Source organism: Monodelphis domestica, chromosome 1 (genome assembly GCF_027887165.1).
Source record: "Monodelphis domestica isolate mMonDom1 chromosome 1, mMonDom1.pri, whole genome shotgun sequence".
Taxonomy (NCBI): Eukaryota; Metazoa; Chordata; class Mammalia; order Didelphimorphia; family Didelphidae; genus Monodelphis; species Monodelphis domestica.
In genome coordinates, this window is record NC_077227.1 from 112,975,505 (window position 1) to 113,003,461 (window position 27,957).

At 41.1% G+C, this 27,957-nt stretch overlaps 1 protein-coding gene across 1 annotated transcript; it reads left to right on the forward strand.

The window, feature by feature from the left end:
* The first annotated feature begins 19,806 nt into the window (after window positions 1–19,806).
* On the forward strand, window positions 19,807–26,687 carry CALHM3 (calcium homeostasis modulator 3). Its single transcript, XM_056825792.1, has 3 exons — window positions 19,807–20,093; window positions 23,656–23,911; window positions 26,184–26,687. The coding sequence occupies exons 1-3, from the start codon at window positions 19,807–19,809 to the stop codon at window positions 26,685–26,687; spliced, it is 1,047 nt and encodes a 348-aa protein (XP_056681770.1).
* The last annotated feature ends 1,270 nt before the right edge of the window (window positions 26,688–27,957 follow it).

Here is a 27,957-nt window from a genome sequence, read left to right on the forward strand (position 1 = left end):
ATTTGGGTTCAAATCCTTACTGCTTGGATGACTTTAGATAATTTAATTCTCTAACCTCCAAATTAACTCATCTGTAAAATAAAAGGATTGGTCTAGTTGGTCTCCAAGTTCCCTTCCAGCTCTAAAATTATGAATTACTGTGTGCCTGGTACTGGGTTTGGCTTGTGTTTCCAGGAGACAAAGTGTTCCTCATCCTCAGCTATTAGATTTTAAATTCCCAGAAAGCAGGCATTTCATGTGTTTTATTCTTGCAGCATCAGTACCAAACATAGTACTCTGCCAGATAACTATGATAGCTAATGTTTAATGCAGCAGAATGAGAGTAGATCTCATATGTGTGATGAGACCTATCAATGGCAAGGACTTGTGTGACTTGAAGGGAGGCAGAATAGACATTTCTAGCCTCTTCTCCAAGGGAAACTTTCATTCTCGACAGGAGGGCCACTCTACTCTCCTCAAAAAAGAAGGGGAACCAGGCCAGAAGTATAGCTGCCTCCTTAAATATTGTCCGTCCCGAGGATATGATTGGGTTCAAGCTAATGTTTGACCTCTTTGTCATTTGCAGGGGAGGGAGAACCTCAAGCTCTGTACTCAAGGCTTGATCCCTTTCCTACCTGATACCAGTTCCACACTGAGCACACACAGTAACTAGCAAAGAAGCCATTTTATCCAATTCACAGCAAAACAAATCAGAGAAGATATATGTGTGTATATATATATATATATATACATATATATATATATATATATATATATATATATATAGAGAGAGAGAGAGAGAGAGAGAGAGAGAGAAAAGGAGCTCTTCCATTGGAAGTGAGATAACTTAACTCACCAGAAAAAAAAAGAGTTCCAGATCTCAGACAAGAGAAAGTTCCCTGAAATCTCTAGAGTAGCAAACTGGGAACAGGAACATGATGGAGACCACCAGCTCTTCTCATGTCAGCTTCTTCCTAGAGTCTTGGCATTGGCCTCTTCTATCTTCTTTGAGGTATCCCAAAAGGAAACTTCCAAACAAGGAGTCCCCAAAGGAGGACTCTTGAGAACTGAAGTTCTCTGTCTCTGCCAATTCTGCCAACTTTGTTCCTATCTCTACCAATAAAGGGAGAGCTCCAAGTCAATGGGCTTTGGCACTAGGGTCACATTCACATAATGCTATAAGAAGTTCAAAGCAGGGAGCAGGTAGACAGCTCAGTGGATTGAGGAACAAGCCCAGAGATAGGAGGTCCTAGGTGTAAATCTGGTCTCTGATACTTCTCAGCTTCATGACCCTTCTCAAGTCACTTAACCCCCAATGCCCAGCCCTTACTGCTCTTCTCCTTTGGAACCAATACACAGTATCGATTCTAAGATAGAAGGTAAGGGTTTTAAAAAAAATTTTTTGCAAAGCATTTTGCATATGTTATCTTATATGATCCTTATTATAACCAAATGGGTTAGGTACAATTATTATGACTGTTTTACAGATGAGGAAACTGAGTCTGATTAAGTGAATCAAACTGGATCTGTCAGCTAATAAGTGTCTGAAGCTGAGTTGAAGCCAAGTCTAACTGATTCCCCAAGTCCAATGCTCTCTCCACTAGATCAGCTATATACACTTATTATCTGCTGAATTGAACTGAACTGAATTAATAGAGCTTATAATCTAGTTGGGGAGATGAGATATACTTGGTAAACAGTTAACATACCAGTCCCCATGTAATTAAGCCCCCAAATGATTGGTAAACATATAGCACTGCAGAGGCTCAGAGGAAGGAGAATTAGTCATCATTGACCTTGAAGAAAGATAAGTAGGATTTAGAGGGGGAGGGGGAAAGAAAGGGAAGGAACACATTCTAGGACTGGGGGGACTGTGCAAGTGAAGATGGAAATACATCTGCCAGGCTCAGGGGATGGGAAGGAAACAGGCCTGGATGAACCAAGGAATCTTCAGAGGTATAAGGAGGGAAAAGCTCTTCCCAGCCCTATCCTCTCTCAGTTCTATGACCATGATAATGGACACCACCAAAAAACTAGCAACATGCACAGCTTAAGATCCCAGCCACCTCCCTGAAACCCAGTCTCCCCCCACAACCTAACCTGCTGCCATTTAGAGAGATTTCCAACTCCAGCTAGCCTTGTAGTGTTCCTTCCTCTCTCTAGTTGAGTGGGCAAGTTAAATAGCATTATCATGGAAGCTTCTACTCCCACTACCAGCCTAGTTCTCTGGGCAATGGGCCTTGTGTTTGGGGACGCTTGTACAGAGCATAATTCTCTCTTTAGGAAAGAACTTGGGAAGGGCTCTGCTCAGAGAATTCAGAGTCAACTCTCCCACTCTCCCTATCCCCAGATTATCCCAAGGACCGAGGATCCAGAGGTTCAGATCTGTAGGTTGTGCCCTTTGCCCTGCATACCTCTTTCCCTTTAAGACCCAGGTCATCCCAAGACCCCCTCTTACCCTACCATGTTTTATAGAGGCATGGTTGACAGTGTGGAATGTGAACAAATTCCTCATTCCCTACACATTGCCTCCCCAGCCTCCTCCCAGGGCAGACTGGGAAAAGTCATCAGTTTTGAAATTCATAAGGGTGCCAGAGAGGTGTCAATAGCAGTGCCTTCATCAAAACAGTCTGGTACTGGTTAAGAAATAGAAAGGGGGGGGGCAGCTGGGTAGCTCAGTGGATTGAGAGCTAGGCCTAGAGATAAGAGATCCTGGGTTCAAATCTGTCCTCAGACTCTTCCTAGCTGTGTGACTCTGGGCAAGTCACTTAACTTCCATTGCCTAGCCCTTATTGTTTTTCTGCTTTGGAACTAATACATAGTATTGACTCTAAGACAGAAGGTAAGGGTTAAAGAAAATAAAAAAAAGAAGGGTGGATGGAAAGAAGAGATTAGGGATAAATGACCTCAGTAATCTAGTGTTTGATAAACCCAAGGATTCTAGTAAGAACTCACTGTTCAACAAATACTGCTGGGAAAATTGTAAACAGTATGGCAAAAATTTAGACCTAAAGAGTGATATTATAAGTAAGTTAGGGGAACAGAGAATGGTTTACCTGACAGATCTGTGGAGAGGGAAAGAGTTTATGACCAAAGAGATAAGAACAAAATGAACAATTTTGACTATGTTAAATTTAAAAGTTTTTGTACAAACAAAACCAATGTAAGCAAGATTAGAAGGAAAACAACAAAATGGGAAAAAAAACTTCATAATGTTTTTCTCTGAGAAAAAGTCTCATTTCTCAAATATATAAAGAACTAAGTCAAATTTATAAGAATTCAAGTCATTCCCCATTTGACAAATGGTCAAACGATATCTATAAGCAATTTGCAGATGACGAAATCAATGCTATCAATAATCATACCAAAAAAATCTACATTCTAAATCCCTCTTGAATAGAGAAATGCCAATTAAAACAACTCTGAGATACCACTTCACACTTATCAGACTGGTCAGTAGTCAGTGAAGTGATAAATGTTGGAGGGGATGTGGCAAAATTGGGACACTAATGCATTATTGGTGGAGCTATGAATTGATCCAACCATTCTGGAGGGCAATTTGGAGCTATGCCCACAGGGCTATAAAACAATGCTTACCCTTTCATTCAGTAATAACACTACTAGGTTTCTTTCCCAAAGAGATTTTTTAAAATGGGGGAGACCTACTTGTACAAAAATATTTATAGCTACTCTTTTTTGTGGTAGCAAAGAACTGGAAATTAAAGGGATATCCATCAATTGGGAAATGGCTGAATAAATTATGCTATATGATGGTGATGGGATGCTATTGTGTGGTAAGAAATGATGAACAAGATGATTTTAGAAAGACCTCTATGAACTGATGCAGAGTGAAATAAGCAGAATCAAGAGAACACTGTTCATAGTAACAATATTGTGAAATGATCAAGTGTGATAGACTTACCTACTCTAGCAATACAACAATCCAGGATAATTCTGAGGGATTTATACAAAAGATGTTCTCCACCTCCAGAGAAAGAACCTTTAGCATCAGAATGCAAAGGAAAATATACGATTTTTCACTTGTTTATTTGGGTTTAAGTCTGGGGGATTTTGTTGATCATTCACTTACAAAAATGAACAATATGGAAATATTGTTTTGCATGATAATATATGTATAACCCAGAATTTTTTAAATTAAAAATAATATTTATTGAAAATGTATTTTATTTTGTGTATTTAACACTATTTTTTTTCCTGAAAAGGCAGTCATAGATTTCATCAGACTTCCAGAGGTGTCTGTGAACACACACCAAAAAAAAATAATCCTTGTTCTAATCTAACCTCATTTATAGAAGATGAAACTGAAGCAACCTAAAGAGGTATATGATTTTTTTCAAGATCACAGGGTTGGTTGGGGGCAAAGTTGGAACTAAAACTTAGGTTTCCTGACTCCTAGGACAAGAAACATTTTTTACCAGATCTTATTGCCATTTCCCCAATTGATTCCCTAGGAGGAAAGGATTCTAGTGGTTGAATTTAATCCCTATTTCCATTCCCGATTTTGTCACCTTTAAATTCTTGGGACATTTCCTCTTGAGGTAGGTAGGTGGCATAGTACATAGAATACCAGGTCTAAAATCAAAAGGACCTGCGTTCAGATTTGACCTCAGACATTTTCTAACTGTGTGACCCTGAGCAAATCACTCAACCCCATTTGCCTAGTCCTTACCCTTCTGCCTTAGAGTTGCTACTAAGACAGAAAGTAAGGGCTTAAAAAAAAACTACCTCTAACAGTCATTTCATCTCTAGGCTGAAGGAAGACACCTCCCTCTAGCTTGAGTTTATGGTGAATTCCCAAGCCTTCCAGGAGTCAAATGAGAAGACAACCAGACCTTATCTGCTGGCTGTATCTTAATGAGACTCTCAACCCATGACTCATCTCCTCAGAAATCTGTGAGCTCTGAATGGGAACACTCTGACACTCGCCCACACATACAACCTCTCTTATACACACATACTCAAGTCAAGTCAACAAACATTTATTAAGCCCCTAATACATGGTAGGCACTGTACTAAACTGCTGGGGAGACAAAAACAAAACATGAAAACAAGTCCCTGCCTTTAAAGAACTTCCCTTCTCCTGGAGAAAAATAGTTCACACAAAGATAAATAAGTGTAAAATATGAACAAAGAGAGGCAGTATGGGACAGTGGAGCAGAGAACTGGCCTGAAAGCTAGAAAGATTGGGTATAAATCCCATCTCTGACATGTACTGGTGGTATGACCCTCAACTAGTCCCTTAACCTCTCTCAATGCTTCAAGTAACTCTCAAAGTATTAAGATGATTTATTTTTAATATATTGAACTATTTCTTTTTCTGAAGCTCTCTCTTTGAGGCTCATTCCTTTATTTCTTGGAGCTTCAAGGAATACCCCACCCAATGAACATCTTCCATTGGAGAACAGAGAGGGTGGAAACAAGATGGTGGCTTAGTAGCAGCAAAATGCTCAGAGAATCCTCCCAAATCCATTGGTGAATAGATAAGAAGATGAGATTGTGGATGAGATAGTGAGATTTCTTAACTCAGTAAGTAAAACCATAGACATATCTGCACATAGCAAAATTGAGTCCTTGACTCATTAAGAAATATTAAGGACACTTATGACTGGATAGATCCTAATTTCTCCCTCTAGTAGCCAAGGAACGTTAGATCAATACATGACTACCAACTATCAACCAGGGGATGGAGAAGGGTTGAGAGTTTTGATGCACCACCTCCTCATTGGCTATTTACCAATTAGAGATGTCTTAGGACAGTGATGGAGAACCTTTTAGAGACCAAGTGCCCAAACTACTATAAATATAAATAATATTCATGTCACATATGAGCCCCCTGCCTTACCCCAGACAGAGGAGGGGGAGAGTTCTCCCATTGGGCTGTTAGGCAGAGGGGCAGGTGATCTGAGAAATGTCCTCAGGAATGTGTGGAGAGGGAGAAGGGAGCAGCCCCCTCCAGCACACTCTGGCACAAGTTCCATAGGTTCACCAATACAGTTTTAGGATGTCCAAAGGAAGGGCTGAATAGCTCCCAAGAGAGAATGAGCTCCCAAAATTGTCTATGAATCTGGAGGAGACTTCCTTGTTTATTGATTTATTGATTGTTACTAGACTAATCAATAAATTAATTTTCTTACCCAGAAGCCAATCTCTTGGAATTTTTAATTATCACAGTATGGATGGTTGGGAAGTTCCAAATAGTCTTTGGAGAGTTTTTCTTACCACAGCGTTCCCTAGGCCAGAGTTTAAAAAAAATAGGGAAGTGGTAGAATTTGTTATTTTTTTAAACTCTTACCTTCTGTCTTAGAATTGATATCAAGTATTAGTTCCAAGGCAGAAGACAATAAAGGTTAGGCAAAGGGGTCAAGTAGTTTGCCCAGGATCACACAGCTAGGAAGTATCTGAGACCAAATTTGAACCCAGGACCTCCTGTCTCCATGCCTGACTCTCAATCCACTGATCAACCTAGCCACCTCAGGGGAATTTTAAAAGTATTTGTTAAGTACCTACTGTGTGTCAGGCATTTTACTAAGCACTTTATATAGTCTCATTTGAATGCTGTCAATTGGGGAAAGGCTTTATTTAGGAAGTAGCACCTGAGCCTTGAATGAAATTTAGAGCATTCTAGACTAAGGACTCCATAGGGAAAGACAGTTTGGAGCCAGACTGTGAAGGGTTTTAAATGCCAAACAGAAAAATGTGTATTTTATCCCCCAGGCTCTGGGGAACCACAGGTTTTTTCATCAGGGAATGAGTTGTTAGACCTGTGCTTCAAAGAATATTCAACTTGACAGCTTTGTCGATGACAGATCAGAAAGGAGAGTGACTGGGAGCAGAAGACCCAATTATTCTTACCCACATCATATAACCTCCCAGACATACACTCTTGATCTCCTCAAAAGTACACACACACACACACACACACACACACACACACACACAACTTGCTCCTACACTTAGATGGAAATACTCATTTTCATACACTATACAGCTTCAAAACATACATGCCACATCTACTCCATAGACCCAAAGGATTATAGATTATGGGCTGGGAGAGAATTTAGAGGTCATATAATCTAACCCTCTCAATTTTACAGATGAAGAAACTGAGGTCCAAGAAATTAAGTGACTTACTAATAGGAAGGGACAGAACTGGGGCTCAGATTTGGGTCCCCTGGCTACAAGTTTAGGGGTCCTTCCACTGAACAAAGCTGCAAAAAATGCACAAACACACTTCTACTTCATTCATACACACCCTGCTTCTTTCCAGAACTGGATGAAGAAGGAGAACAGAGCTGAAACTTTTGTCCCATCCAGCCATCCATCTGAGCTTAAGCCTCTGAGGATCAAACATTTTATGAGATGAAGTAAATCTTCTATCTCTTGCAGAGATCCCGCTAATTCTTCTTGAGTGTGAGTGAAGAACACGGTCCTTCAGAGGATTTTCAAATCCTGAAAGAGAAGCCTGGAGGTTCAAATGGAGGCCCTGAGGAATCTTCTGTGGCAGCCCTAACATCTTCCCTAAAGAAATGTCAAGCCATTCAAGACTTCTTAGAATCACTGCCCACACGATGGGCCAATCAATCAGTGCCTGGACTCTTGCCTGAAAAGGGGGGGGGAGTGTAGGAAGAAATAAGGAGAAAGTGAAACTAAGAAGCCAGAGAGAGAAAGAAGCCTGGGCCAAGGAAGATTTCCTTCCATGGGTGGGGTACAGAGAGGGAGGTTTTCCTCATCGATAAAATAGGGATAATTATATTTACACTATCTACCCCAGATGGATGTCATCAAATAACACAATATTTGTATTACCTTCCTCCAATGGGATCAAATGACTGCCTCATTTGGTGATCTCATCAACTCTTATGAGTCTAACTATCATCTCTATGTAAATGATTTCCAGATGGTACAGCAACTAGAGTGATAGATGGATTGAGATTCAGGAAGACCAGAATTCAAATTTGACTTCATTTATGCACTCACTTTTTGATGATTCTGGGCAAATGTTTAACTTCTTTCTGCCTCAGTTTCCTTATCTTTAAATGGGGATGATAGTACCTACCTCACAGGATGCTTGTGGTGCTAAAATGAGATATTTGTAAAGTTCTTTGAAAGCCTTAAAGTGCTATATAAATACTAGTTATTGTTATCTATGTAGCCATTCCCTATTCTCTCTTTCCTGAGCCCTGGTCAGGCATCACCAACTTCCTGTTGAACATTTCTAACTGGATATCCCATAGACCTCTCAAACTCAATATGTCAAAAGCAGAATTGTCTTTCATCCTAAATCTTCTGCCCTTCCTCACTGCCTTTTTCTATTGAGAATACCACCATCCTTCCAGTCACCTAACTTGATAATCTCAGAGTCAGGCTATGCTGTCCTCATCTTTCCTATCCAGTCAGTTGCTAATTCTTGTTGGTTCAATCTCCAAAAAACCTCAAATTCATCTTTTATTTTCTTTTTTTAAAACCCTTACTTTCTGTCTTAGTAACAACTCTAAGACAGAAGGACAAGAGCTAGGCAAATGAAGTTAAGTGACTGGTCCAGAGTCACACAGCTAGGAAGTGTCTGAAGCCAGATCCAAACCCTGGTCCTCCAGGTATGTACTGGAGGTATGGCATTCCTCCACTGTGCTACCTAACTGCCCCTCCTGCTTAGTGTTCAAAGCTTATTTTCTGGCTTCAACCAGATTTCCATTCCATGTTTATACATATCACTCTCAATAGTCTTCATTCTAGCCAAACCACTATATCTAATTCCACATACACCCATTTCTCCTCTCCCTGCTATTACATAGGCCATCTTCCATGTCTGAAATGCACATCTTCCTTACCTCCATATTCTGTAATCTCTTGCTTCCTTCATTGCTCACTTCAAGTGCCACATCTACATAAAGTTTACCCTGATCTCACTCTGTCCCCACGCCAGTTATGTCTTTCTTCTTCCCATTCAGAAAGTCATTCTGTATCTCTTATGTGTAAATTGACTTCCTACTTGTGTGACTCTGGGCAAATCATTGAACTTCTCTCAATCTCAGTTTCCTCATCTATAAAATAAGATAATCATAGCACCTACTTCGTAGGGTTATTGTGAGAATCCAGTGAAATCACATATGTAATGTTGTCTGCAGACTTTTACGTGCTACATAACCATTAGCAATTATTGCATTTTCAGTCACCCATCAATGTATACATATCTTTTCTTTCAAAGCTCTGTGAGTTCAGGAAGTGTTTTCTTTATATTCTTGTATCACCAGCACCCAGTACAAATAGGGAAACTGAGACCCAGAGAGGACATTGAGACAATTTGATCATAGGGAGTCTTCCATGCCTTGAAAACTTTTAGAACAGAATTTTGAGGATTTTCATCCCTCTTATCATTTATTTCCATCTCCAAACTTCACGTAAGTAAATATTGTTGTCACACAGATGTAGGAAGGTTAGGCATACCAAAGTCCTATACAAAGAAATATGGAGCTCAACAGCACAGTGATTCAAGGTAGAGGACATGCTTTCAATATGAAAGGCAGACTGGGAAGATGGTGGAAACAGGTTAGTTCCACTGGGCTTTCAGATGGAATTGCTGGGTGCCCTGCCAGGACCCTCGAAGGAATGGAGCATCCTTTCTCTCAAACCAATAAATTCTGGTGAGTTTTCCTAGGATTCTTTTCAGGATCAAATGAGGGAAGAAGACAAAGAGCCTGAATCTGGAAACTAGTTCTGAGACATGCTAGTTGGGGGAAGGCAGACAGACTCCTGAGGATTTGGGGACTAGTTGATATTCAAATTCCCCCACTTCTAGGAAAGGGGTTTGGGGAAGTTATTGCTGGTTTCACTCCGACAGTGTTTTTTTGAGCTTCCCTGGGCTTCTAGGGAAATAGGAAGATTATGAAGGTCATTACAAATGCCCTGGAGGCAGAGAGATAGCCTAGACCGCCTATAATGATAACAACTCATATTTACATAGCACTTTATAGCTTACAAATGCTTTCCTTGTAATGACTCTATGCAGTGGAGTACTGTGATGGAGTAAACTGAGGCTCAGTGAAGTTAAATGACTTGATGACTGTCACACAGTAAGCAGAAAAAGCTATGATTTGAATCCAGTGTTCTTTCCATTCTATGTTACTAGCTAGAGGAGTCCTTCCCAATCCCTCTGGGAACTGGGAGGTGCTTTGTCAGAGCCTAGGGGAAGCAGGAATGAAGTCACAGTCGTGGTGACTTCCAAGAGAATCTATTTATAGCCAAAGGTAGTGCTGCAGCACCTGTTACTGTAGCAACTGGCAGCTGGTGATGAATGCAGCAGGGCATGTTCAGAATCTAAGGATGCTGCATATGAGCTCAGATGTGTGAGTGTGTGTATATACGTGTCCTTGAGCTAGAGGTGAGAGTGGCCCCTTGTGGAAGCCTGCTCCAGTGTGTGCTTCCTATTGGCAGAAGAGGGAGCTGTCCACAAGCTAAGGAGTCTTGTTCTATATTGGCAGAGTGAAATCACAAAAATCACAAAGCTAAATCTTTTCCCCACTCCCTCCTTCTTTTGTACCCAAACACTCAGTCTCTCTAGCTCTGTCTCTGTCTGTCTGTCTGTCTCCATCTTTCTTCTGCCTTCTCTCCCCTTCTCCCCTTCTAGTTCTTCCTCTTCTCTCCTTCCCCTTCTCTTTCCTCTTCACCCTTTCTGATGTATTGAACTAGGTTGGTTTCAATAAGTAGAAATGAAGAGAATGAGATAGATTAGTAAGCATAATGCTTTAAGGTTGGAAGAGTTTTATATATGCTCTATTCATTTGATTAAAAGCTATTTTGACAATAGGGTTTATAGAACATGAAGGGATATTGGATATTATATGATTACAAGCCTAGGATGTTGGGATCACTGACAGCAATAGAATGTAAGCATTTTAAAGGCAGGGTGACTTTTTCACTTTCTTTTTGCATCACTAATGCCTTATGTTGAGCCTTTCAAATAGAATACATTTAATAAATGCTTATTAGATTGAATCGGAACAGAGTAGAGGCACAGTTAGGATAGCAGGTTGGAGGGAGAAAGAGGAGCCTTATTTGGGATTCAATAACCTAGCTTTATTTTCATGGTTGCATTTCTCCTCCTCCTCCTGCCTCAGTCGAAAAGTCAAAAACCATTATGAACATTTAACAAGGATTTATTAACAGATATCCAATGTGTGGCAGACATATGTGTATATGGTATGTATATGTCTACTTGTTTGTATGTATATACTACATATGTAGTAGGAACTGGGAATACAAAGGAAAAAAATTTATTGGGAAATTTTTATTTAATTAGTTAATTTAGAATATTCTTCTATGGTTACATGATTCATATTCTTTCCTTCCCCTCTCCCCACTCCCTTCCCATAACCAATGTTCAATTCCATTGGGTTTTGCACATGTCATTGATCATGACCTATTTCTATATTATTGATATTGATATTGATCTATATTATTGATAATTCACTAGGGTGATTGTTTAGAGTCTTAAGTCCCCAATCATATCCCCATCAACCCATGTGAACAAGCAGTTGTTTTTCTTCTGTGTTTCTATTCCCACAATTCTTCCTGTGACTGTAGATAGCATTCTTTCTAATAAGTCCTTTTAAACTGTCCTGGATCATTGCATTACTGCTAGTAGAGAAGTCCATTACATTCGATTGTACCACAGTGTATGTGTCTCTGTGAACAACATTCTCCTGGTTCTGCTCCTTTCACTTTGCATCAATTCCTGGAGGTCATTCCAATTTACATGAAATTCCTCCAGTTCATTATTCCTTTGAGCACAGAAGTATTCTGTCACCAACAGATACCACAATTTGTTCAGCCATTCCCCAATCAATGGGCACCCCCTAATTTTCCAATTTTTTTGCTACCACAAAGATCACAGCTATAAATATTTTTGTACAAGCCTTTTTCCTTATGATCTCTTTGGGGTATAAATCCAGAAGTGGTATGGCTGGATCAAAGGGCAGGCAGTCTTTTAGTGCCCACAAAGGGAAAATTTTAAATAGTCTCTGCCCTCAAGGAGCTTACATACTACTGGGGGAAGAAAACAGTACATACGTATGTAATCCATATTTCAAGATACAGCAGTCCCAGGATGCACAGCAACAGATGTTTGAAGAAAATTCTTGAAGCTATAAGTGTGGTATATCACTTGGATTAGTATTTGGAAAACTCTGTGAAGAAGGAAAAGTTCTGAGTTGAAGAGGGATGTGCATTCTCCACTTGGGGACAAGAAACATGTGTTGGAATTTGTTTCTTCCCTAAACAACTACATTCAGAATTGTGAGACTTACTAACAACAAAGATGCTGCTGGCATTGTAGATGTGGCATTATGGATTGTATACAGTTGATGAGAAAACCCTACACATATACTATTCCTTGCCCTGTGCCCTGACACATACATACACCAAGGGGAAGATACCAATGAACTACCCATCTCCATTATTTCAAGCAAGAAGCTCTTCCTGTTGCCTCCAATCAGACAAATCCCTAACTATCATACTTTGTACCAACCAGCTTCTAAACTCATTTAGTCTTTTGTTCCACTCCCTTTTTATGTTTTAATCAATTTTCCTTTATCCTTCAAAATTATTTTTAGCACCCTAGCTTTGGTTACATGGTTATTTGGGGAGCAGTGGAGATAGGAGGAGGTAGAGTTAGTTTAAAATGAACATAAAAGATTCACTCACAGTGCCTCTGAGGCTGAAGTTGTCAGGAGAACAATGAACCGTTCCAAAATGTCAGTATCTGATTAATTTTAAGCCACTAAAAGTAATAAACCAAGAAGGTAAATAAAGACGAGAGAGAATATTGTATTTAAACACTCATTTATTCCTCCCAAGACATATTTGAACCTAGCAGCAAGTATGAAAGGAAGTCAGAGGAGGGATTACATAGCCAGCCTTGCCCAAAATCTATCTACACTGGCATACCATCTCTCCACATATTACTCAGAGAGAAAAGTAACTCCTGATTGGTGGAGAGACCATTGGGACTAAAAAACTGCTACACCTATATGAGTGGGGAAGGGGCTTTCTTAGATTCAGAGAGGCTGCTGGGAAAGGCAGCGATGAGTCCAAGAGGCGAGCATAGATTTTTTTCCTGGAGCTGACAAGCAATTCCACTGGGTCATACAAGTGTCATTACTTGATACCTATTTCCATATTATTCATTTTTGCTATAGAGCAATCTTTTAAAGCCCAAACCCCAAATCACATATCCATATATAGAAGTGATAAATCATATTTTTATATGTTTTTCGCATTTCTACTCCCATAGGTCTTTCTTTCAATGTGGATAGCATTCTTTCTCATAAGTCCTTCAGAATTGTCCTGGATTGTTGCAATTGCTACTGATATTAAAGTCTATTACATTTGATTGTCACACAATGTTTCAGTTACTGTATATGATGATTCTGCTCATTTCACTCTTCATCAGTTCTTGGAGGTCTTTCCAGTTCATAAAGAAATCCTCCAGATCATTATTCCTTACAGCACAATAGTATTCCATCACCATAAGATACCACAGTTTTTCAGCCATTCCCCAATCAAGAGACACTCCCTCATTTTTAAGGGGTTTTTTTTGCCACCACAAAGAGCACGACTATGAATATTTTTGCACAAATATTTTTCATTATTACCTCTTTGGAGTACAAACCTAGTAGTGGTATAGCTGGATCAAAGGGCAGGCAGTCTTTTAAAGCCCTTTGGGCATAGTTCCAAATTTATGCTTATTTCTTTAAAGAATTGTGTTTTTCTTTTCATTTTTTTAATATAAATTTTGGCAGAGATTTGGGGGGTAAGAAAGGAATCTATTATAGTAAAAAGAACAAGAGGTAGAGGAAGATGAGGAGGAGGAGAAAGATGAGAAGGAGAAGGAGGAAGTGGAAGAGGAGGGGGAGGAGGAGAAGTAATACACAAAATGTATCCAAAAAACTCAATAATAAAATACATAGAATGGAACAGACCAAACTTCAAAAGGAAATAGGTAAGCACAACAACTTCAAAAGTACTACGTGCAATTTATTATATACTTTTTAAAAAGCAAGTTGCACATATTTAAAAAACCATAATTTCACAAATATCTTTTTCTGTTTTAAATTATATTTAGAAATGTTCTATTTTGGGTTTCTGAAATCTAAAATAAAAATCATAAATTTCTAAATTGTCTTTTCCTGCTGCAGATGTACTAGTTGCTATTATCTTCATGTTGGTAATTCTCATCATGAGCCTTGTGTCTTGGGAAATGGTCCGCGAAATGAAGTTTCTTGCATTCAATTCTGAGGACACCCAGGTTGAAAGGCAGATGCGATGGCTACTCGTTGTGTAACATCCTGGTGATAAGAGAACATCAGGATATTTTCCTGAAACTGGCAAATAGTGGAGTGGACAGATTGGCAATGAATTAGAAGAAATGTAGCAATTGTGAGTCAATGTGTTTAGAGGTTTATTCAGGGGCAGCTCCTTAGCCAACCTGAGGGTGTATTTCAGGCTTTGAGGGAAGCTCCCTGGGGGTATAGACGTGGAGAGAGTGAATGATGGGCCAAGGAGGAGGCATACTCTGCTGGAGCCTAGAGCCAGAGATTGAACATGCTCTGGGTCCTAGGGTCAATGGCCATAAGGTGGCAGCGTTTTCACCACTAAATGACAACAGAGTCCTGGCAGATAGGATATCTGATTGGTATAATTCTGAGCAATAAGCCCCACAAGGGAGAAGAGGTGGCATGAGCGGGTCCAGAACTGGGTGGACAGAGTGTATGGGAGAAGGGCAGTCTATGTCACCTTGTTGTTTTTGGGTGCCCATTCAAATCAATTTCAGAACCTTGGAGCTCATCCTTTCATTTGCTTCTAATTTCTTTGTGTCTTCTTATTTCATTTTGAGCATGATACCAATGTGGATGAAATCTAGGTTTTCTACCAATGTGTCAGGGACAACTAGGTGGTGCAGTGGATAGAATGCTGGTCCTGAAGTCAGGGAAACTCATCTTCCTGAATTCAAATATGACCTCAGACACTTCCTAAATGTGTGACCCTGGGCAAGTCATTTAACCCTGATAGCCTCAGTTTCCTCATTGATAAAATAATCTGGAAAAGGAAATGGCAAATCATGCCATTATATTTGCCAAGAAAACCCCCAAATGGGGTCACAGAAAGTCAGACACAACTGAAACAACTAAACAACAACAAGAACCAGTGTTTCAACTTGTTGGAGAGTTAGGTGACTGTTTTTTAGTCTTAGGAGGAGGGTTCAGTGATATTATTCATTTCATGATTCATTCATTTCATTCCCAATATGGAAATTCCCTCCACCAATGTGGATCAGTGATCCAGGCCACGCATTTAAAGATGATTAAAGTGTGGCCCCCAAATTGGATGATTCTTCATGCTTTCTATGCCCTTTTCCACCACTGCCACTCTTGCTGCAGAGACAAAAGGAGGATCAGAGAGGACTCAGAATTTTGCATTTTTCTGTTTCATGAGGGTTATTGCCCAAGAATTCATTACTTAGTGGCTAACCTTCTGGTGTTGAGCTTTGGGTACTTACTTTGGATGATGCTAACAACGAACATGGTCTTTTTCTTGCTCTCCCTCCAGTAGTTGAATGTGGCAAATGGGGAAAATTGCTTGCAGGAGCCGTGTCACTGTTTTGTGGCTTTGTTAGGCTTAGCTTCTTACTACCATACTTATGGGGATCAGGGACACTATGAAACTGCTGGAACTCTCAATTGTGCAACTATTCAGGGTGGTGAGGGGAGCATATAGGTGGCACAGATGATAGAGTGCCAGGCCTGGGGTCAGGAGGTCCTGAGTTCAAATCTAGCTTCAGAAACGTCCTAGCTGTGTGACCCTGAGCAAGTCATTTGACCCTATTTGCCTAACCCTTGAAGCCCTCTGTCTTAGAGTTGTTATTAAGACAGAAAGTAAGAGGTTGGTTTTTTTTTTTAACTCTTACCTTCTATCTAAGAATCAATACTATGTATTAGTGCTAAGGCAGCAGAGCAGTAAGGGGTAGGAAATGGGAATTAGTTGACTTTCCCAGAGTCACAAAGCTAGGAAGTGTCTGAGATTTGAACCCAGACCCTCTCATCTCTATGTCTGGCTCAGGTTTTTACAAAAGAGAGAGAAGGGTGAGAAGTAGGAACTAGTATTAAAATAAAGATGAATGACTGAGAGGGGAGATGATTATTCAATTTCATTTAATCACTGAGTGGTCAGCTGGGAGATAAAGGCTCTTTTGGATCATAGCAACTCATAAAGACCATCTTCTAGAATGAAGAAGGGTTATAATCAATCAACAAGCATTTGTTAAGCATCTGCTCTGTGCCAGATAAAGTGTTAGACTCGGGAGGTAAAGACAAAAATGACTTTTGTCCCTGCCTTCAAGGAGCTTATATTCTGTCCTGAGAGGAAACACATACATATATAAGTATTTGCAGAAAAATGCTAATTAAACACAAGATAGTTGGGGGGCACTAGAATTGAAGGTGAATTTACTTCAGTGGAGAGAGTACCCTCTGAAATCACATATTCCTAAAAAAAGGTGATATTATACAACCCATCTAACATTCATTAAGTGTATCTATAGTGCTATGTGCAAGGCAGTGTCCTAGAGACTAACAATAAAAATATGGCACCAAAGAGTTCTAGAATCATAGGATTTGGAGCTGGAAAAGAAGATTCTTGTGCGTATGTAGGGATTGATCCTGTTCAACTCCATGATTTTATAGGAAGGTAAATTTGGGGCTGTTGTGGGAAGAGTGCCTGGCTAGACTGTTGTAGATAGGAGTCATCCTTCATGCTGTTATGATGGTCCTTTTGTTGTATTTTTGGAGAAATCCTGAGATATCTGAACACAGGTCAGAGAACGAGAGACTGAAAATGGTCATTAGTTCTCTAGTGACCAATTGACCATCCTCTCAGCCTTGGTCATAGAGATGCAGCATTAGAGCCTCTCAGGCCAAGAGAAGGCAGCAGAGGGCAGTGGTGGATCATGTGGGCTTTGCAATCAGAGGACTTGGGTTCAAATCCGAATTCTCATACTTATTATCTGTCTGCCCTTGGCCACCTTGCTCTATCTCTCTGGACCTCGATTTCATTTTCTGTAAAATGAAAAGGTTGCAGAAATGAGCCGGGATTCACAATTAACCCAGATACAGTCCATACAATTCTCCTTCTATTGTGAGTGCCATCCCACAGGGATCTACACACTCCTCTATACTTAAAGCACCACCCTGTGGACTCCCCTTGGAGGGAAACAGACTTGGGGATACTAAAGAGGTAGCCCCACAACATTCTGGTGAGTTCATTTTGAAGTCCAGGGACCCATAAAAGTCTCCAGCCTTTTTTAAGATGCCATCCTAAAAATTGTGTTCCTTCCAAAGGAAACACACTTGGAGTTGCTAATGAGGCAGATTCCTATTCCCATTTTATTTGCATTATTTGGTCAGTAAACATTTATTAAGGACCTACTATGTGCCAAGCACTAGGCTTTTGCAACTGTTCAGATAACTCAAGATAAAGCAGAGGTCAAAATCCGTATTTCTTGCTTCTCTATATTTCGACTCAGTCCCTTGCAGTTTCTTCAACTCTGAGCCCATATGCCCAATCTCTTTTTCCCCAAGAGAATGTCACTGCCAAGCTGATTCATCTTCTCTGTCTTTAGAAGACTGAGTCTCTTAACTATCCAGGAACTCAACCGCGTTCATGAAACCTCTCCTCCCCAGGAGGCTGGGTCCCTGCTCTCCAACCACTTCATCATAGAGGTTTCCCTTTTTAGGAACCACAAGGCTATGCCCACGTGATCCACCACTGCCCTCTGCTGCCTTCTCTTGGCCTGAGAGGCTCTAATGCTGCATCTCTATGACCAAGGCTGAGAGGATGGTCAATTGGTCACTAGAGAACTAATGACCATTTTCAGTCTCTCGTTCTCTGACCTGTGTTCAGATATCTCAGGATTTCTCCAAAAATACAACAACAAAAGGACCATCATAACAGCATGAAGGATGACTCCTATCTACAGCAATCTAGCCAGGCACTCTTCCCACAACAGTCCCAAATTTACCTTCCCATAAAATCATGATGTTGAACAGGATCAATCCCTACATATGCACAAGAATCTTCCTTCCTTGATGCAGAGCAAAAGGAGCAGAACAAGGAGAACATTGTACACAGAGACTGATACACTGTGGTACAATCTAATATAATGGACTTCTCCGGTTAGTGGCAATGCAGTATTCCTGAACAACTTGGAGGGAATTATGAGAAAAAGTGCTATCCACCTTCAGAGGAAAAACTGTGGGAGTAGAAACACAGAAGAAAAACAACTGCTTGATTACATAGGTTCGAGGGGATATGATTGGGGATGTAGACTCTAAATGAACATCCTGATGCAAACACCCACAACATGGAAATAGGTTCTGATCAAGGACACATGTAATACCCAGTGGAATTGTGTGAGGTCTATGGGAAGGGTGGGGGTAGGGGAGGGAGGGATAGAATACAATTCTTGTAATCAAGGAATAATGTTCTAAATTGACTAAATAAAAATTTTTTTAAAAATCTTCCTTTCTTTCTTCCTCTTTGTTTTTCTTTCTTTCTTTTTCTTTCCTTTCTCTCCTTTCTTTCCTTCTTTCCTTCCTTCTCCCTCCTGACACTGATTATCAATATTTCTTAGAGAAGTTTAACTGTTATAAAACAATTGCCACAAAGAATAGGACAAAAGGGACCCCAAACTACGTTAGCTATCCAACCTTTCATCTCTTTGCCAACTTGAGAAACATGGTAACCAAAGGTAACCCTAGTTTAGAGTGCAATCATCAAGGAAAGAATGACAGAAATTTATAAGCAAAATTGTCAGACAGCATACTGGAAAGCAGGAAGAGAAATGAAGGAAATGCACATTAAAACCACATTAAAACCTCCCACCCATTGTATTGGCAAAGATGATGGAAAAGGAAAAAAAGATAGTTGTTGGAGGAGCTGGGAGAAAACAGGCATAACATTACAATATTGGTGGAGCTGAGAAGTGATCCAATCAGAGTCAGCCTATATATTTTAGAAATGAGACCCTTATCAGAGAAAGTTGCTTCAAAGGTTTTCATTTGTTTTCTTTTCTCATTTACCTGTTACCCTTCTAATTTTAGTTATATTGGTTTTATTTGTATAAAAACTTTTTTTTTAATTTTACAAAATAAAGATTTTCTATTGTATCTTCTGTGATTATCTCTGTCCCTTGTTTGGTCATGAATTCTATCAAGAGAGCAAAAAAGTAATATCTTCTTTGCTTGTGATTCACATTTTAGATCTAAGTCATATATCTATTTGGAGGTAATCTTGGTAAATGGGGGTGGTAACTGCCTGAGTGCTTACACCATTTTCCTCAAAGAAACCCAACCCTCTCTCTTTCTTCCACCTACATCACCCCACCTGGGCTCCTGGGAGGGGACAGGGACAGGAACCAGGCTATTTGAATAGGCCTGGCTCCTGAGAGACAGTGAATCATTAGGTCATTCTTTATCTCCAGGTACAGCTGGTAGAAAAGAAAAGTTTCTTTCCTGTGGCATTAGACCAAGAAAACACTTGAAGCCAAGAGTAGACCATTAGAGGGGAAGGAGTAGGGCCAAGACTGCTAGGAAAGCTACTTGGAAGAGGCCACTGGAGTGGAAGAAGGACCTGGGGAGGCTGAAAGCTGCCTTTGCCCTTTAGCTTTACCCTGGAAGCCTAGGACAGAAGACCCACTGGTTGGGTGGAGTCTAAGAGAAGTCAGACCCTAAGGACCCTCAAACAGCACTTAGAACCATGGATAAATTTCGTATGATCTTCCAGTACTTCCAATCCAGTTCAGAGTCTGTAATGAATGGGATCTGCCTTATTTTGGCTGTGGCTACTGTGAAGATTTACTCTTCCTTTGACTTCAACTGTCCCTGCCTGCCCCGGTACAATGCCCTCTATGGATTGGGCCTCATGTTCACACCACCCCTGGCCCTCTTCCTCTGTGGGCTCATCGCCAACAGGCAGTCTGTGGTGTTGATTGAGGAGTGGAGGAGACCCATGGGAAGAAGGAAGAAGGACCCAGGCATTGTCAAGTAGGTCACCTTCCTTCCCTTTCTTTCTTCCTTCTCTCTTGTTCTTCCTTCCCATATTCCATCCCTCCCTCCCTTTTTGGCTCTTCTCTCTCCCCTTCTTCTTTTCTCATCCTCCCTTTCTGCCCTCCTTCCCTCCCACCCTCCCCAGCCCCCTCCCTTCCTACTTTCTTTTCCTTCTCTCTCTCTTCCCTTCTTTTTCTTCTTATCCTCTCTTCCTTTTGTCCCTCCCTCCTACTTTCTCTCCTTCTCAATTCCTTCCTTTCTTCTCTGTTCTCCCTCCCTAGTCTTATTATATGTGCTATTTGCACTATACATATTATACACAGCAAGATAAACAATTAGAAAAGATTTAGCATAGAAGTACTCTTGGGGCTACGTAGAACTTAATAGATAGAATGGAAGGTCCTTAAAGATAAGGATTTTTTTTTTTATTTTGTCTGGGGGAGGGTTAGGTGGATTGAGAGCCAGGACTAGAGACCAGAGGTTCTGGGTTCAAATTTGACCTCAGACATGTCCTAGCTGTGACCCTGGGCAAGTCACTTAACTCCCATTGCCTAGTCCTTACCTTTTGCCATGGAATCAATACACAATATTGATTCTAAAACAGAAAATAAGGATTTATTAATTGTCTTTATATATCTACCCTTAGTACTTATTACAGTGCTTAACATACAGATGCCTAATGAAAGTTCATTGGCTAACTGGAGTCAACTGAATAAGAAGTGTCATATTATTCACTATTATGATACATGTTGTATATGCTATATATAATATGAATGACCTATACACTATGAATATTTTATTTATTTCCTAGAGTTTTCATCGTAAACAATAATAATTTCCACAAAAAAACCCCAACCAAATAAAGATAATTAGGGAGAAAATCATGAACTCCAAATTATCTGAAATTTGCTAAAAAGATTATATATCTGTTTATGTATGACATTAAATTATATATTTATGTATATAAGAAAACAGTATTTCACTGTGTCCCTTTCCAGTATCTTTGGCTACAATATCTTTTCTATGCACTTATCCATTTTTGTTGCTTTTTAATATAGTAGAGGTATGTCTACTTCTGCTTTCTTCCATTGGCATCATTTTGACCAGTCACACTTTTGTGTCTTTTACACGTTATTTATTTGTATGTAACATATGTATAGAACGTTGTTACAAGCACCAATACATATGTTATGTTTCTAGGCCATGCAGTTGAGGGATCCCATGTTGTATATATGTATACTCTTTAACCATGCTGACAAACTTATGGCATGTGTGCTGGAGGGGGTGCTCCCCTCCCCCTCTCCACATGAGCCTGAGGACATTTCTCTCATCACCCACCCCTCTGCCCAACAGCCCAGTGGAAGTGCTTCCTCCCTCCTCTGTCTGGGGTAAGAAGGGGGGTTCATATATGGCATGAGAATTGCAATTCGGGCACTCAGTCTCTAAAAGATTTGCCGTCGTTGCTCTATATGCTAGCTGAATGTTATACAAACCTTTGTTGTTGCTGTTCAATCAATTCAGTTATTTTTGCCTCTCTGTGACCCTATTTGAGGTTTTCTTGGCAAAGATAATGGAGCAATTTGTCATTTCCTTTTCCAGATCATTTTATGGATGAGGAAACTGAGGCAAACAGGGTGAAGTGACTTGCCCAGGATCACACAACTAGTAAGCGTCTGAGGTCAGATTTGAACTCAGGTTCCTTACTCTAGATCTGGTACTCTATTCACAGCACCACAGTGTGCCTCTAGCTGCCTGTTCTTACTAGGCAGAGAAGGCTAAAATCAAATGATAAACACCTGGAAGGACTCCCATTATATGTCTGGGTCATGGCCTTGGGCAAATCATTTCACCCCTGTAAATTTGCTTATTTATAAAACAGAAGTCATACTTACACACCCTATCTCACAAGCCTGCAGGAAGGAAAGTGGTCTGTGCATGCAAGTTAAGATGACAATGATGATATAAAAGTGAGTTTCCATTATTCTGTAGTCACCGAGACCTCACCTTGGTGTGGAAGTGACCCAGCTTCCTTCAAGGTTCAGGACAAATCCCACCTTTTGCAGAAGGTCTTTGCTGGTCCCTCTTGCCATTAGTTGGGCAGCTAGGTGGCATGGTGGCTAGAGTGCCAGGTCTGGAGTCAAGAAGACCTGAATTCATGAGCCAGAGAGGGAAATGGCAAACCACTCCAATATCTTTGCCAACAAAACCCCAAAAGAGGGCACAAAGAGGCAGACACAAACGGAAAACCCATGAACGACAATGGTTAGTCTGTGGTTTCTTCCCGCTGAGATTGCTGTCCCTCTACTCTGCATAAATCTCCCATGTACATAATTATTTGCATGTTGTCTCCCTCATTAGAATGTAAGCTGAGGGTAGGGCCTGTTTTTGCCTTTCTTCATATTCCAAAGTGTTTAGCATGGTGCCAGGAACCTAGTCAACCTTAATAAATGCTTGTTGACTAACTATGACTGCTGTTGCTGCCATTGGGGTCAGCTTGGCAATGAGCAGGATGTTGGATGCCAGGCTAAGAGAGGAGTCTGGGGCAGCAATTGGGAAGGTGAGCCAGAGGCTCCAGATATTGGAGTTGGAAAAGTCTTTAAAAAGAGCCTAGAACAGAGAGGGTCTCATGTCCCTGGAAATAACACAGTAGCAGCAAATATCTAGACCAAAAATTCCAAGAAGCATAAGCAAGCTATGTCCTTCCTCCTGCTCATAGTGATGAAGCAAGGCTAAGTTATTCAGAATCCAGAAGAGGACTTCATCAATCTTCCTCAGCATTCCCTACTCTGCCATTGCATCTTTTAGATTGGGCATTTGAAGTTTAGAGTGGAGAATGGAGAGGGTTTCCATCAATTTTTCCTATAGCCTGCCATATCTAGTTAGGACAGCATATTGAATTTGAAATCAGGAAGGTCTGGTTTCAAATTCCACCTCTAATACTTATTGGCTATGTGACCTTAGATAAGTCACTTAATTTTCTTTCTGTGCCTCAGTTTCCCCATCTATAAAAAGGAGCTAGGGGTAGCTAGTGTGGATAGAGAGTTATCTGTAGAGAGTTAAGCCTGGAGTGGGAGGTCCTGGGTTCAAATCTGACATCAGACACTTCCTAACTGTGTAAACACCTAACCTCAAATGCCTAGTACCATGGTAGTGAACCTATGGCATGTGTGCCAGAAGGGGCATTCAGAGCCCTCTCCATGGGCACATGTGCTGTCATCTCAGCACAGAGTATGCCAGTTTGTTACTAGAAAGCCAAAAGGATGGAGGGACAAGTTGCTCCTCCACCCTTTCCACAAGTACCTGAGGACATTTCTCACATCACTCACCCCTCTACAAGGTTCTCCATCACTGACCTAGTTATTACCTCTCTTCTGACTTGAAACTGAGTATCCATTCTTAGAAATTAATGGTTTAAAAAAAGAAGAGCAGGCTGGATTTAATGGTCTCTAAGGTCTCTCTAGTTCTACATCTCTGCTCCTATGAACTCTGGCTGTCTCTGGCCCCTGGGATACTCAGGACCCTGATCATCTCTCTCCAATCTCCTGCCCACCCTGCACAGGTACATGTGTTCTTCTGTCCTGCAGCGGGCCCTGGCTGCCCCCATGGTCTGGATCCTCCTCACCCTCCTGGATGGGAAATGTTTTATCTGTGCCTTTAGCAGTTCAGTAGATCCAGAGAAGTTTGCAGACTTTGCCAATATGACAGCCAGTGATGTCCAACTCTTCCTCACCAAAGTGCCCTGCAAAGAAGATGCTTTCGTGAGAGACAACCCTGCCCGGAAGGCTGTGTCCCGGTACCTGCGCTGCCTGTCACAGGTAATTCAGAGATCTTCTGGCCCTTTCACCCTAACTTCCCAAGCCCCAATTCTGGGTCAAGTCCTTGCTTGACATTTTATTGCAGGAGGTCAATGAGTCAAGGACACAGATTCAACTTTTTTTTTTTAATTAAATGTTTTGGGTTTTTTGCTACACTATGATAGAAGCATGTCTAGAATTATTATCCCCATTTTACAGATCACAGGCCCATTGATTGAGAATTTAAAGGCACTAGGAGCAGGTAAGTGCTCAGTGGATTGAGAACTAGGTCTAGAAATAGGAGGTCCTGGATTTTAATCTGGCCTCAGACACTTCCCAGCTGTGTGACCCTGGGCAAGTCACTTAACTCCCATTGCCTAGCCCTTACTGCCCTTCTGCCTTGGCACCAATACACAGTATTGATTCTAAGAAGGAAGGTAAGGGTTAGAAAAAATAATTTAAAGGCATCTAAGAGATCATATAATCCAAACCCCTTTTACAGAAAAGGAAACTGAGGGCTAGTGAGTTTGAGATAGCTTGACTCTTCTCTCTCTTCTGGTAGTCACTCTGATCCTAACCAGGTCTCAGACAAATGCCTGCCATAAGGAAGAACATAGTGAAATAGTTTAAATGGTCCAAATACAAACCTGTCCTGGCGGAGCAAACCCAAAGTGTCCATCTTTAAGTGTAGATCAGAAGCATCTTCAATGTATTTGAAGGAGTATATAATTGGATGTTGGGGGAGCTGGGTGGGACTAGAGTCAGGAAGACACCTTAGTGAGTTCAAATTGATCTTCCTACCTTATTTAGCTTACTAGCTGAGTGACCCTGGGCAAGTCACTTCACCCTTTTTGACTCAGTTTCCTCATCCATAAAATGAGCTGGAAATGGGCAAACTGCTCCATATCTTTGCCAAGAAGCCCTCAAATGGGGTCACAGAGAGTCTGACACGACTGAAAAAACATCAAAATAATTAGATATTAAAAAGCAAGACTGCCCCCACACTGGGCTAACGTTAGGACCTCCCCTTCCCAGAACAAGAAATAGGCAAAAAAAGACAGCTCTGTCATTAGAGCTCTAAATTACACACAAGGTAATAAATCCTTTTAGCCAGTGCTTTGTGCAGGAGTCAGAGGGGAAGGAAGGAAGGAGAAATAGCTTGTTAGCATTTATAAAGTGCTTTACACATATGATCGCATTTGATCCTTATCACAACCCTGTGAAGTAGGGGCTATTGGTATGCCCATTTTACAGATAAAGAAACTGAGGCTGAGGAGTTACATGACTTGCCCAGGATCACACAGATTGTCTGACACAGGATTCAAACTCGGGTTCTACTGACTCCAAGTCCAGTTGTCCCAGCCACTGTGCCTCAGGGGAAGCTCAGAGCCAGAAGGGACCTTAAAAGTCATCAAGTATAAGCCTCTTATGTCACAAATGAGGAAACTGAAAGCCAAGGCAGTCAAGTAACCACTACCCAAGGAAATGTGACCAATTAGTGTTTAGCAAGTGTTGGATATTTTAACATATAAATGTGAATCATTCTGCACACGCACACACACACACATACACACACACACAGACAGCTTTGTCGTTAGAGCTCTAAATTAAAGTAGAAATATCTGAAGCAGACTTCAAACTCAGGGCTTCCTGGCTTCAGATCCAGAAGTCCAGCCACATGCTGCCTCCTCTGCCCTTAAGGGGCTCAGTATCACTGAAGAGATGGATTGGATGGGACACACACGTGAAGAGAGAATTAACTAGACAAAACCACTAATTGGCAGACTAATTGTCAAATAGGTACATCCTGATGCCATAGAATGAGAACTGGGAGTCAAGAGACCAGAGTCCTTGGAAAGACTCACTGTGTGAGCTTGGACAAGCCATTTCTCTTCTCCAGGACTTAGTAAAATGAGGGAGGGCTGGACTAAGTGATTTCTAAATCCTTCCAGTCCTGAGATTCTCTGACTATGATAATAATCTCCAACCCTTATAGAGTGCTTTATGGTCTACAAAGTCATTACCTATATAGGGATGCTTCCATATATATTACTTCATCGGTATTGGCAGGGATAGTAGTAATGGACCCATTTCGCAGATGAGGAAAAGGAGACCCAGGCAAATGAGTTGATGTGCCCAAGGTGTCAGATCTGGCTAGTTAGTGGAAGTCCCAGTGGTAAAAGGTTTGCAAAAGTAGAGGAGGAAGAAAGAGCACACCAGATCTGGGGAACAGAATACAACCCAACTTTCTGTGTCTTGGTGGACTAGGTCACTCTCTCCCTCTCTCTCCTAGGCAATTGGCTGGAGCATCATGCTGATGCTCATCGTGATGGCCTTCCTGGCCCGCTCTCTGCAGCCTTGCTTTGACCAGACCCTCCTCATTCAGCGGCGCTACTGGAGTAACTATGTAGACCTGGAGCAGAAGCTGTTTGATGAGACGTGCTGTGAGCACGCGCGTGACTTTGCCCACAAGTGTGTCCTGCACTTTTTTGACAGCATGAGAAGTGAGATGAAGGCACGAGGGCTGGCTGCCCCGCAGAGAGACGGAGTCCGCCCCTGGGAGAGCGGGCCAGAGACTGAAGGCCAGGAAGGTGAGGAAGGCAAGAAAGATCTCCTGCGTGGCATCGCCAACCAGGAGCAGGTGAACCAGCTCCTGACCACGTGGTATAGGAGCAAACCTCCCCTGGACATCACGCAGGCCATTCAGCCCCCCCTGGGGGAATGGGGGGGCAGCCTCAGCCACCGAGGACCCTCCTCTCCTCCAGCCACCAGAGGCTCCCAGCACACAGATGTGTAAAGAGGGACTGAGTCCAGGGACAAAAGGACCAGGTCAAGTCTTAAAGAATTGACTTTCTGGATGTTGTCATGAACAGCTGGCTTAGAACAAGGTGGAAGGAGACTTGGATTTAGAGTTGGGTTCAAAATCTGCCTCCTCTACCTTTTATCTGGGTGTTCTTAGGCAAGTTCCTTGTTCTCTCTGAACCTCCATTTTAACACTTAAATCAAGAGAGTTGGGTTAGAGCATCAATAAAGGTATCTTCTAGCTCCAAACTTATGGACAAATCTTATATATATATATATATATATATATATATATATATATATATATATCTTGTAAGATATACATAGCTTATATATCCTATAGCTCTAATCATACAGATATGATTATCATATTTATTTATACATATAAAATCTTATATATCTGATAACCTACAAATCAAGAAACTCAGAAGGTTCCAAAGGCTGGGCCCCTGCCTTCCCTAATAATGACAGAGTGTGTAGGGTGCCCGGCCCAGAGTCAGGAGAACCTGAGTTCAAAACCAGCCTCAGACATTTATTAGTTGCGTGACCCTGGGCAAGTCACTTAACCCTTCTTGCCTCCATTTCCTCATTGGTAAAATGAGCTGGAGAAAGAAATGGCAAACCACTCCAGTGTCTTTACCAAGGAAACCCCAAATGGAGTCATAGAGAGTCAGACACAACTGAAAATGACTGAAGAACATCATCCTTTCTAGGTGGTTTTCTATAGACACTAAGTAGATTTTCTAAACATGGCTCTTTCCCTGTTTTCTAGACAGTTCTTGATAGATTTTAAGGGTATCCCCTTTAAATTCAGCCAGGAGGTTTGATATGGCATTGGGCTAAACCCTGCTTGTTGGATTCTCCTCCCATAATTATCACCTTCCCTGAACTCTAGTAAAAATTTTCAGTGACCCCCTATCATCTCTAGAATAAATATAAACTCCTTAGTCTGGCATTAACGCCCTCCCTACACTGGCTCCAATCTTTCTAACATTGTTTCATGCTCTTCTTTTCTAACTCTTCATTCTGGCCCAAATGGGCTAATTTGCTAGACATTCCACCTCCTGCCTTTTCCTTTGTCTGTCATCTCAAATAATTAGAATGCATTCCATTCCCCCTTCTTCTCCACCTCTCATAGGATCATAGATGAAGAACTGGGAGAAACCTTAGAGACAATCTAGTCCAACACCCTTCTTTTGTAGATGGAGAAACTGAGGTCCCAAGAAGTGAAATGACTTACCCACGATCACATTAATAATAGGTTA

Excerpts from the sequence above, each read along its gene's own strand:
- CALHM3 (XM_056825792.1), top strand. The coding sequence starts at position 19,807 with ATGGATAAATTTCGTATGATCTTCCAGTACTTCCAATCCAGTTCAGAG. Across the intron at positions 20,094-23,655 it reads AAGGACCCAGGCATTGTCAA|GTACATGTGTTCTTCTGTCC; the intron begins GTAGGTCACCTT and ends CACCCTGCACAG. Across the intron at positions 23,912-26,183 it reads ACCTGCGCTGCCTGTCACAG|GCAATTGGCTGGAGCATCAT; the intron begins GTAATTCAGAGA and ends TCTCTCTCCTAG.